The 12,476-nt window shown below is 44.7% G+C and overlaps 1 protein-coding gene across 4 annotated transcripts in view; it reads right to left on the bottom strand.

The window, feature by feature from the left end:
- The window catches only part of MAP2K5 (mitogen-activated protein kinase kinase 5), a 111,254-nt gene extending 103,116 nt beyond the window's left edge, over positions 1 to 8,138 (bottom strand). For 2 of the 4 annotated variants that reach the window (XM_031587880.2, XM_090149179.1), the window contains exons 1-2: positions 7,855 to 8,138; positions 3,571 to 3,619 (exon numbers count right to left, since the gene is read on the bottom strand). In XM_031587880.2, the coding sequence (XP_031443740.2) occupies positions 3,571 to 3,619; positions 7,855 to 7,992 (187 nt within the window). In that variant the 5' untranslated portion in view covers positions 7,993 to 8,138. The remainder of the gene's footprint in view (positions 1 to 3,570; positions 3,620 to 7,854) is intronic. The other 2 variants (XM_090149180.1, XM_031587879.2) reach the window with 2 other exon arrangements.
- Positions 8,139 to 12,476: the final 4,338 nt, after the last annotated feature.

Raw genomic sequence — 12,476 nt, 5'->3', positions numbered from 1 at the left:
GCTGCACAAGGCACCGGCAGTGAGCACAGACCCCTCCCTTCCGAACCCATAACAAGACGTTCATTTCTTTTTATTGCTCCAGCTTTGGGGAGAAGGGAGGGCTTAATGATCTGTCTCCAAATTTTGCTGCAATCTAAATATCTGCCTTAGATACTTAAAAAAAAAAACAAACAACAAAGCCTGTTGGTGTACACCCCCATTTTACATTTATTTTTGGACCGTGAGCCTTTTTGGTCAGAAAGCATCTGTTGTAATGAACCTCAGACCTACTGAACACTGAAAGGTGAGGATACAGAGTGAATGCAATTATTCCTGTTTGGCAGGGGGTTGGACTCCATGATCACTTGAAGTCCCTTCCAATTGCTGCGATTCTGTGATATGGATTTGGGTCTGGAGCAGATAATGCTCCTGCTCACTCTGGGACACAAGCAGAGGCTGAAGTCTGTCTGCAGCTCTGCTACATGTGCTACCTGCAAACAGCCCTCACACCAGCACACGAAAGGTGATTCTGTTCCCCTGGATGAGCTCACTCCTGCATGAGAATCTGGGAACAGACCTAAATCAACTTCTAAAGATTTCCCTGAAAAAAAGAGTTTGTTCATTCTGGCTCTGAAAACCAAGCAGCTCATTCTGAGGATGCAGAGAAGAGCAAAAACATTGCAGAAGAGATAATACAAAAGACAAATAAGAGAGAGAAAAAAAAAGTAGCATAAAAACCCCTTAGAATTGCACTTTAAAAACGTACCAGGAAAGAGCTATGGGCCACTGGAACATGAAAGCTGGATGAAGAACTAGATGGCACAGCCGTGTCCTACAAGAGCCTTGTGGAAGTTTAACTGATGGATTGCCAGCTTGCTACAACTACTTGCTGAGGTTACCAGCCTGCAGCGAGTCATGACTGATGAAAAGATTAAGAAGAGTTAGCGAGTTGAAACGCAATGCTTCCTCGCCTGGAAACATCTTAGGCAGAGAGGAGGAGGAGCTGCAGAACTGCTCGCTGGCCAAAACCCAAGGCACAGCCGTGCTGCAGGAGCAGAACTGAAGGAGCTGCTGTACAGTGAGCGCAGCCAGAGCTGTGCATCAACAAAGAGGGATTGGAGTGAAAAACAGAAGAGGAAAACATATGTCAGAGACAGAGATAAAACCTCTAGACAGGCTTGGTTTGAGGGGACAAACTGAGCTGGGACCACTGAAATGAAAAAATAAAAGCTGGAGAACTCCTAGAGCCCGACTGCAAAGCATTTCTAAACATCACATATTATTCCTTTCAAATGATAAGAAATTAACTGCAGAGTTCCCCGAGTTACAAAAGTCCTGGTAACACTGCAAAGAGAATAAACTCAATTTAAAATGTGTTGATGAAAAAGCAGGAACTGTAACCTGGCATTACAAAAGCAAACTCTAAAGCAGTCAGGCAACGCATGAAAAGAGCAAAACCAGCTCAGAACATATTTCTCTTTTCTGTGCAGAATCCCTTGCTGTCCTACCATAGCAGGCACAGCCCCAAACTAACCAGACAGAATGCACGGGTTCACAAAGATTTCCAGGCTTCTCTACTTGCCTAGAGCACAACAATGCGATTTTCCAGCACATTAGGGAAGCAAAAGTAGAACCAAAAAATCCTACGTACTGGCTGGATTTTGCTAATGTCACTTAAAATGGAGGAAGAAATCCTAGCAAGATACCAAATAGCATGCAGCAGATGGTAAACAAATATTATGAAGCAATCTTCACAAAATCTGCAGCGTGTCACAAATACACAAAATGGCAGAGTTTGGATAAAAGGATCATAACAGGCCATATGTTGTTAGTGATTTTATTTGTAGCAATGTGTGATACGGTGGTGAAATCCACATAAAGGTCCAATAGCAGGAGAAGCACAGCCCCAGGTACGAGCCGCAATGGGCGATGCACTGTAGATAACAATAACCAAACAAACAGCTGAGGAGGCTACACGAGATGGCAATTATCCACATCTGAAGAAGCAATGAAGCAGGTGAGAACAAAGCTTGAGCTGGAAAAATCCAGGCATCCGATATGGATAAAGTAACCAGAAAAATCAGGCATCAATATACATAACATATTTTAGATGCCAGTTAAATGGCAGGGGAAATGGTTTTGTGCAGATGTAAATGACAGACTAGAGACATGAACTGAAAGCACAGAAGCAGATGTTGGAAGACATGATGAAATAAGTTATTTCCAGGAAAGTTCTACACATGGTACCATTAATATGGGCTACTGCCCTGATGGCACTGGCTGCTATTGTTGCATGAAGTTCAAAGAGAGCTAATGGGTGATGGGGGAGGGATGTTCAGAAAAATAATAAAATAACAAATCATATTAAGAAAAAAATTAAAAAGGCAAGGTCAGGAGACATTGACAGTTTCCATTCTTAGGTCTCTGGTATTTTAGAAGGGCAAAACACAAATGTGAAACGAAGAATGGAGAGCGCTAAGCAGTACTTGAAGGCTCATAGAACAATTTGCTTTGATTATCCACACTCAGAATTCACCTTAAGGCCCTGAAAAAGGGAGAACAAGAATGCCAGGCCCTATGCTGGCCTATCTGCCTCCAACATCAGCATTGCTACCTGACTCTCCTTGGCACCTCATTGCTCTTCAGACAGGACAATCCCCTGGGGGGTCCATTCAAAAATAAGAAGAGTGCTGAGAGCAGAGCTGAAATGGTGCTGGTTGAGTATGTCGGCGCTGGACTAAATCCACACTAACACAGTCACCAAAAGCAATCCCAGCTCAGCAAAAGCACGACACAACCCCATACACGAGGAGTAAGCGCTGGCAGGGACAACCCAACCTGCAGCTTGCCCCAAGCCCATACACAAGCTGTTCTTCTCAATCACACCCACAGGGCCTTCCACAAGTTATTACCTCTCCCAGGTCTGAGCAGGCAGCACATCCTGCAGCTCTCATACCTCCTTCAGGAGTTGAAGCTCAGTATCAGGGACACCATCAGCAGGCAATGGTGGCAATGGGTTGATGGTTGGACCTGATGATCTTACAGGTCTTCTCCAACCTTACTCATTCTATTCTATCCATCCACACCTCCTACTCTTGCACACAAGGGAGGTAACAGGGAGATGGCATATAAAGCCTGTGCCCAGCAGAAGGAAAAACGAAGCAATTCCCCATTACTAGCAGTAACTGGAGGTGCAAATACAGCCATGCTGCCATACTGGGTAATAAAACTCTATGTTGTACCATATTTCTGTAAAAACTACCACTCCTTTGATTTCTTCCACGAGAGGATAAAATTTGCAACTCATACCTACAGGTACTTTATACTTCTCATTTAATTCAAGCAATATAATTGCAGTGAGGAATAAGAGCAAGGGAAGGTCATGCTGGTAATTAAAGCTGTATTGTGGAAATATGCTCACTCAAGTTGTGATTAAATAATAAAATATTACTTAGTCAAGTATCATCATTAAACTTGCATTACTGCATAAATATTTAACTGTAACATATAATGAACATAAACATTATTTATTTAAAAAATGACAATCCTATAAATGCAACCAAGAAGCCCGTTTATACAAGTCATACTTACACTCAAACGCTGTTGTCGTTGCATCTGGCAGAACTTGACCGATGACATCCTAAAATGTAAAGAAGAATTAGCTACGTAGCAAAGGGGAAATGCTTGAGACAACTCAGAGTAAATCATTCTAATTGCTCCCCAGCTGCAGGCAGGAGACTTGAAGTCCTGCGCCTCATCGCCGCCCCAAAATCACCAACTTATCAGTGCACACCACAAATCAGTGCAAATCACTGCTCTCTCCTCCTTCCTCTCCACGTTACCTCCAGGAATACCTTTTTCTTCTTAAATAACTCAATCATAACCGCAAACAAACCAGTTGTCATCCGCTGCTGCAGTTCAACGGATCAATTTTTACCCGTGGGTTATGGAAAAATGTACATCTAACTCATGGATGTCATAAAAAGAGAGGTTTATGAATAGCTTTTAAAGCGAGAAAGCAGTTTTTCTGTCTCAGTCCTCCTGCACTGCCCTGAGTGCTGGAAGGAGAGCCCTCCACACACTCTGACCCTGCAGGGCGACCTCACTGCACACCTCACCTCCCCGAACCACAGCTCAGAAACATGGGGCAGCATCCACAGCCCTGCTTTGGACCAAACACAAACCTTTCCTCTACAGCTAAATCTGCACATGGATAACAGCTTCCCCCCCCACACTCCCCCCTTTCTTTTTTCCTTCCCCGAAGTCTTTACCCCCAGCACTCACTCAGAATTCAGTGAAAACATTCTGCTGGGATTTAAGTCATCCCAGCCTCCCAGTGCATGTGCCGTTGTCAGCTCGGCGCGGCTGCAATATGTCATGTCGGGGCATGGCAGAAATGCACAGCATGGTTTTCTCCTTCCTGCTGCCTGATTTCTCATGTCAGGCAGTCTCTCTGCTGACAGTGTCACAAAGTGATTAGAAATTAATGCACAGCAATATTTATTGCGGTACGTGCACTGTGAGCATCTCGGGGTGCTAAGCACTCCCCGTAACAAAGCCTTAGCAATCACTGTCCTGTCACTTCTGTTTTCTCCATATCCTTCATCTGAGTGCAGGAAATTAAACATTCTGTGCAATGTTAAAGAGACACAATTAATATAATGAGAAGCAACAAAGATTTCCACAGAGCTAACTGAAGCAAATAATATTTCTCAAAACTTTCTCCTGTCTCTCCAGTTCAGATGCTAAAATAAATGAACTGTCATTTAAACTATTAATTTGATGCAAAAAGACAAAAGCTGTGCAATACAGCTTACCTAATGATTCCAACCATAGAGACTGTAAATCCACCTGACCACAGCAAGACCCCAAATGCTTCCATATTAACCCAAATCTTTCTGGCTAAGTGGGTGGACAGCTCTGTAGATACTCGGTCAAAAGCCAGATGAGCTGTAGCCTTTGTCCTTAACAAGAAATTAGAGAAGACTGTGCTGTTAACTAATTACTTCTAAATCTATTTAGTTAAACACTGAAAATTCCTCGGCAAACACTCTTTAATTGCATTAGGCTTAAGCCACTTGTAAAACATCAGCGTGGGAGCACACGGAGACGTGCATTACATGGAGGTAAAATTGGGTATGAGAAAAGCAGCCCGTCTGGGGACGTTTGCAGACTGAGAGGTGTGTAAATACAGGACGGGGAGGGATGTGGGAAGGCCCCCGAGGTCTGCCAGGAGAGCTCTGCAACTCCCACAGCTGTGATGGCACTGCGACAGCAACGGTAAATTCTTTGATAATATCCTTTTTTTTTCATTCAGGACTTCTTTAAAACGAGTAACAACAGCGTACCACTCAAGAGCTGTTCACAGCCTTCTACCAACAGTCAAAAAGACCCCACCAACAAGCACACAGCTTTGCTCTGGGCAATTGTCAGCATTTCTGTGAAATCAGTGCACTGAAGAAAACCCATCCGAGCAGTGTGTGCAGTGAGCTCCCTCAGCTGCTGCTCAGGACCTCCACACCTCAGACCTCACAGTGACCCAGGCTTAAAGGATTACTCTAAATTTCTACAGACTGTGTGCAGTGGTTTTCTACGATCACAACAGAGATCACAGGGAATAAAATACTGTGGCTCATAAGCAATTACTTCAATAGGATCATATCTGATAGCTTCTGTTCCACCCTACAAAATGAAAAGCCTCCAACAATGAGGGAAATATCAGGGAAAGGGCAGCCAAAAGGAATTCCGTCAAATCCGCCCTCTAGCAGAACTGTGGAGCACTTATCTCGGGTGAGCAGAAAGTGCAAAAGCACAGCCTTCAAGAACAGCACAAACATTGAGACTATGGGCACTATTCTCTGATCAGTTAGAGCTCATCTCATCTCACTATGACACCATGAAGTTATCCTGAATTAACACCAAGCACTTAAATGCTCTGCTGACGGCTCGGGCAAATGAATCCAGACAGCCTGATGAGAAAAATAAGCTCACTGTAATTCATTTAGTAGTGTCTTTAAAATAAATCTGTTTACTGGTAACTCACAGGTCTGCAAAGCTGATACACACCGAACATATTTAAAGTGACATTACAGAACGGTTCTTAGCACCCACTTCAGGAAAGTAACCAAGCAAATGCCCAACCTGAATACAGCAGCAGTGGCACCGCTAGGCACAGTGCTGCTGCACCCAGGCCAGGGAGCAGCACCCACCTGCAGCTATTAGGCGTGCATACAGGCTGCACGCTTTACTATCAGACTCGGGAGATACAGAGAGCAGTGGGACCTGATCAGAGCATTGCTATTCCATAATTTACTTTAATAGGGATCATCTCAATTCTCCACACTGTCCTTAATTGACCCTCCATAAGCCCTCAGTGATTGCCTGTAAGGGGAAATCACAACAAAGGCAGGACAACAAAAGGTTTGTCCCACTTTGGCTCTCCTCACTGACATCTGATGGCAATGCATCATCATCACCTGCAGACACACTGGGACTCAACAGTGTTGCGTGTCCCCTACTTCCAGCAGGATGTCACCACTCCCCATGGTGCCCAGCTCTGACCACTCAGAATCACCAACACCAAAGAACCTGATGCATAAATCCGTCCCCTCCCCTTTCCTTGGGACATTTCAAACCAGAACAACTCAATAGCTGTAAAATGTGGAAGCTCAACCTGCTCAGAAGCAGAGAAACAGATCTGCAAGACATCCAATAGATCTTCTAGCTGGATGCAAGCAAACATCTAAGATGAGCACCAGAATCGTGTGTGCAGAGGGGAAGCATCAGAAGCCACCTGTTTGCATGACTTCAGCAACAGTGCAGAACGAGACCAGCAATGCATTCATCATGTGCACCTGCAGTTTTTGGCTTCAGAGAGTGGATACCTGTGTAACTGAGGCTTGCTGACCCCGGGAACTGCCGTCAGCAGGAGGAAGAATGCTCTGCATGACCCCTGGAACGGCAGAGTCCCTCAGCATTGATTTGTCATACACGTTCAGTGACAGATCCCCTATGTAAACTGCTTCTCCAAATACATTAGCAGTGAAAGAAGTCCTCTCTGACCAGGGATGCACCAAGCTGAAGAGCTGCTGACACACCGTCCCTGACCTGCCCATTTTCCACAACACCACTCTCAGAAAGCATCACCTCCACGTGGCCACAGACTGCTGCCAGCGTGGATGGCTCCAGGGGCAACTCCAGGTCTGTGCATCCATCGATTGCAGTGCTCAGTTGCATTTCAGGTGTTGAGGACTCTGCTGGGCTCCTTCAGGTCACTCAGTGTCCTCACCAGACACGGCAAACGCTAAGGGCTACAATGGCAACTACAGAGCCTCATGCGTAAGACACAGGTCAAGCACCAAGTCACAGTTATAATGCCTGAACACCTCTCTAGCTTCACAATTCCCAAAGAAATCACAGAATCACTGGGTTGGAAAGGACCTCCAAGATCACCAACCCCAACCCATCCCCACCACGCCCAGTAAGCACATCCCCAGTCAGGGGCTCTGGTTCCTGCTGCTCCAGCAGCAGCAGCGCTTGCTGTCATCCCACTGGATGAGAAGCTCCAGTGTTATGCCCACGTACCTCCAGCTGCTTTGGTACCAAAGTGACACAACTGAGACTAAAAAACAAAACAGTTTCACTGAGCCGTGCCCACCACACCTGCAGTAGGGGCAGAGCGGTCACGAGTTTCAGCAACTCCAGAGAACAGAAAGAGCCTGCAAAGAGCTCCAGGGCAGCTCAGGGTTGAGGATTCAGCCAGCCCAGAGAGCAGCGAGCAATGCCATCACCAAACCCGGCTCGATTTGGTGATTATTTCCCCGTTTCTGTGGGCGGGAGGCGGCTGGCAGCCCACCCTCAGCGGCACCCACTCACCAGCACGTCCCTGAAGAGAAGCTGGGGCGCCGAGTGCACGGTCCAGTCCACGGCCCCGCCGTCGGGGATTTTGATGCGGATCACCAGCACCTGGTGGCTCTCCATGGCGCGGGAGGGGCCGCAGAGCAGCCAGAGCATCCCCGCCCCGCCGGGCTCACATGCTGCGGGGCCGCGGGCCGGGGGCTGCCCTGCGGGGCCGGGGATGCACCGCCTCCGCCCCTCCACGCCCGCAGGAAGGACTCGCGGTCGCCCCGCTGCCCCGGAACCAAAACGGAGGAGCGGGGAGGAGGGAAACGAGAAAAAAAAAAAAGGGGAGGAAGGAGGGGAGGCGGCGCCATGTTGTGGGAGGTGCCATGTTGCAGGAGGCGGCGCCATGTTGAGGGGCGGCGCCATGTTGCAGGAGGCGGCGCCATGTTGAGGGGCGGCGTCTCCTCTCCGAGCGTTTTTGTCCCTACGTTATGCTGTTTTGAAGAGGAAAAGCGTTGCTGAAACGGCGCTTCAGATTAGCGGTTCTGCGTTAAATATATAAAAAAGTGTGGAATACGCCTGGTACAGCCAGGCAGTCAGAGTGACGGAGCCGCCCCATGTGGTGGATCTCCCATAAAACCTCCCAGTGCTGATTTTCCCTCATGGTTTCAGCGCAGTGCTGTCCCGGCAGCCTCAGACCCGCAGCCCCAAACCGCAGCACGCTTTTCCTGCTTGGTTCAGTGGGAGAAGAGCATTAACCTGTGCATTTTATCACCATCTTGCACGTTATCTCACCTGACAAACTGAAGTGTTTGGCTCACGTTACCAAATGAGAGGAGTAAAAAAAAATGTATCTTCTGTTTGATTTAACTCCTGAAACACCTTCAGGCTTCCTCACGTTAGAGGAAGCTTTACAAAAAGAAAACATAATCCTTCAGCAGACATTCGCACAGATGAATTCTCTCTCTGCTCAGTTACTCTGTAATTTAGTTCTGACACTGGAAATTAATAGAGCCCAGCTCCCAAACACCTGAGGAATCCGGGCTGCCCGTGCAGAATTCCTTCTGTTCAGAAGAGCCTTTTATTCACAGCCCCTCTATGCCTTTCAATCACATTCATTTCAATCAGATTCATTTCCTATAACATTTTAAAGAATAGGATACAGACTCAAAGAATTTCTATAGAACCACAATGTTTCGAAAATGTCTTCTTCATCTACAAGACTTCAGGGAAAGCCAACTTAATTTGCCGAATTTGCATAAATATCAAGTGGTGTTTCTAGGGCTGATCATAACCTTACATCCCCATACTGATTTGTTGATGCAGTTGTAACCAAACTTCACTCTTTTTGTATCTTATCAAGAGCATCAAGCATGTGTTTGAGGATACGGGATTGTTTTTGACACATCTGCCTTTAAAACCTTTCATCAGAAATTTTCATTCTAACTGCGCTGAAACAAATATTTAAACTTTGTCACTTTCCAGAATTTGTGGTATAAAAACAGAAATCTATGTGTTTTCTCAGTGCTGGGGGAATATTCTGTTAAGATACATTGAAAACTGATTCTTAAAATTCCCTGTTTGCCCAAAGAATTTCTTTAAAACTTTCTGGCACAAAAAGTTCAAGAATTCCAGAAAGCCACAGGAAAATGAAATAACAAAGCAGTCTGGCTTTCTCCACTGAATCCAGATGACATGCTGTCAGCGAGAAATATGCATGGATTTCCTATTTATAATTACGTATTGGAAGTTACTGTCTACCCACAATGACATAACACTCAAAATCTGCAAAGGAGCAATATATCAGGTCTTTAATTACAGGAGGATCACAAAGCCCAGGACTTCTATAAATTCCATGCTTATTTGTGCAGGGGAAGCATCCTCCATCAGTGCCACAGCCTCCCAGGCTGGCGGTGTGCTACAGGCACAGGAGCAATCATCTCAGAGCAGTCTGCTGCTGCTCTCTGCTGCTTTCCATTGCCGGTGGAAAGGACAGCAGAGACAGAGGAGATGGCCACATGAAGAAAATACATCCTTGTTTTCAGGGAAAAGCAAAATGCTGACACAGAAGAATACTAAAATTGCTAGCACTGCTGTGCTGCAGGATCTCAGAGAAGCATCAGTGAGCGGTATGGAAATAATGCTGTGCCCCACTGATTCCCTGCAATGTGGTTATCACGGTAACTTGCAAAGCCCTCAAGAAGTAGGGCGATAAGTTATTACTTGTTTCCCTAATTCCCACTGCAAAGGAAGTTATCTAACACACTCATTTTCCATCTTTTCCCTACCACAGACACAACATAATGAAGTTTCAAGTCCTACTACCAAAACTCCATAGAAAAAAGAGGAGGGAAAGAGCTGACTCTGCTGGCCCAACTCTTGCATTCTTGCTGTTCAAGGAGCTGTGTCTAGCAGGTTTTCTCTTCCTGTTTTCCTCACCATTGTTTTAGGGATGGATGAGCTTTATCTCTGGAGTGAATCAGGCCAATGCAGACATAACACACAGTGCTCAGAGCTCACCCGGTCCTCCCTACACTGCACTTCCTTGCCTACACACTGCATGCTGGTTTTGCACTGACCCTTACAATGCTCCCATTGCAGATCTTCAGTGAAGATGAAAGCAGGTGGATTATGCCACTTGCAATGTACTGTATGTATGAGGCTGCATGAGGAGCTGAAATACATTAGAACAAGGATTAGAATCCCCAAATAATTCCTGCTAGTCCTGTGCGTGACCACTGGGGAGAAAGAAACGAGGCTCAGGAAGGAAGCAGAGCACGAGGCAGAGCCAGGAAGTCCTGTGTGCTCATTAGAGCTCCCACAGAGCATCGGGGAAATTCTAACTTCGGCACTGCTAAGATTTCCTGCACCAGTTTCTACATAGCTATTAGGCATAAGACAGCACAAACCCTTCATTTCCTAAAGAGAATGGCACCTGGTCAGTGGTTTAGTAATTTGCTTTCTTCCTTTTTTTTTTCTTCTTAAATTCTTAAAAGATTAATACATAACTTTCTGTCGGTAAACATACCACAGTGAAATTCACTCTTTCCTTCCCACATCTTCAGATTGCCAGTGAGTGCAGCAAACGTAATTCCCTTAGGCTTATGAAAAAAGTAGGTCAAGTGTCCAGCCTTTCTAAACACGTCTTTCTTCTCTAAAAATGCATCTCCCGGGAGAGAATCACCCAAGTGTACCAGCTTGATAACTACAAGTATAAATGGAGATCCCTTAAAGCCTGGTCTCCAAAGTTGCACAAAAGCAGCTGCCTTCCTTCCAGGCCCCCTCAGTGCCCTTTACATTCATTTTGCAAGGGCTTAAACAGGCAGAAACCCACTGCACACTGCAGACACAAAGCAGTGTGGCTAAGAGGCAAATGGCTGCTTGTAAACCAAAAATCAGGATGTTAATTCATCTTATGTCCAACTCAGTGAGAGCAGAATCTGGCCTCAAACAGATCTTTTAAAACTCTCTCATCATAAATTCCTCGAGTTGAAAAAGAAACCCAAATCCATGAACTTGATACTTAGAGCACTTGCTCAAAATTATAAACATATTTTAAAATAAAGAACACAGACAGTTTATGCAGAATAAAACTAATATTGTTTAAGGGCTACATATGATGCACAATTACTGAAAAATTACAGTGCAAACCAGACCAGTTGGAGTGAGTCAAAGTGGCTGTGTATCATTAAGGATGTTGCCGTACCCACCAACCCAGCTTCAGGGTCTGCATAATTGTTTCTGTCAACCTATAAATTCTTGAGTAACAACAAAATTATTGTGATTTTTCTTGCTAAATAATTCATACATCACAAAGCATATCTATAACCAGGCCCATGAATCACCAAGCATAGAACAATCATACGTAATGGCATTCCTTCCTCTAAGAAATAGATCTGACTTTGTAATATATATTTCTAATTTTGCTTAAAATTTTCAAGTGTCCTTTAGAAGCTGTCTGCTTTGAAACTTGTATTTTAAAATGGAAAGTTTTCTTGATCAGACTTTTTGTCTGAAGGACTGTAAAATATGGTTCAGAGCAGTTATAATTCTATTAGGATTATAAAACCACTGACGAGTACAAGGCTTATAAACTGTGCTTCACACGACACCATTGCTATTAAAATCTAAGCCACACACAATCTACCTTACCAAGCAAGTAGCAACTATAACACATCCAAAGTAGCTAAAGTACAACACAAAGTACTGCATCATTTCAAAGCTCGGTGGCTTCAACTATTTTTTAAATGCTGAATTGATATATATGTGGGTTTCCTATCAAACTGCCTCGCTGAAGCTGCTAATGATGTGGATGGGTTCTGACTTGAACTCAGACAAAAATCACCACCTCTTACAGTGTGGCAGAATGCACCCACTATGTGGACTTCATTTCTTTCCAAAATGATATTGCAGTGCCTTTAGTAGAATATTATGATGTATTAGCATAAATAATTAAGGTTAAACTACAGTCATCTAAGAGTCATAAATATTTGGAGTAATAAATATGAGCTTTATTGCAGCTGCGTTTATTCACTTACTAATTCACAAAGGTCAATAATTTACAATGACTTTCCTAATCATTAATGCATATTTTGGTGTTCTGCTGCACACATGCTTTATTTAAAAGACTTAATTGCAAGTGCAGTAATATCATC

This window comes from Phasianus colchicus, chromosome 12, assembly GCF_987193195.1.
Source record: "Phasianus colchicus chromosome 12, bPhaCol1.hap1.1, whole genome shotgun sequence".
Taxonomy (NCBI): Eukaryota; Metazoa; Chordata; class Aves; order Galliformes; family Phasianidae; genus Phasianus; species Phasianus colchicus.
Note: the sequence above shows the minus strand (reverse complement) of the source record. Positions and strands in the feature narration are given on the sequence as shown.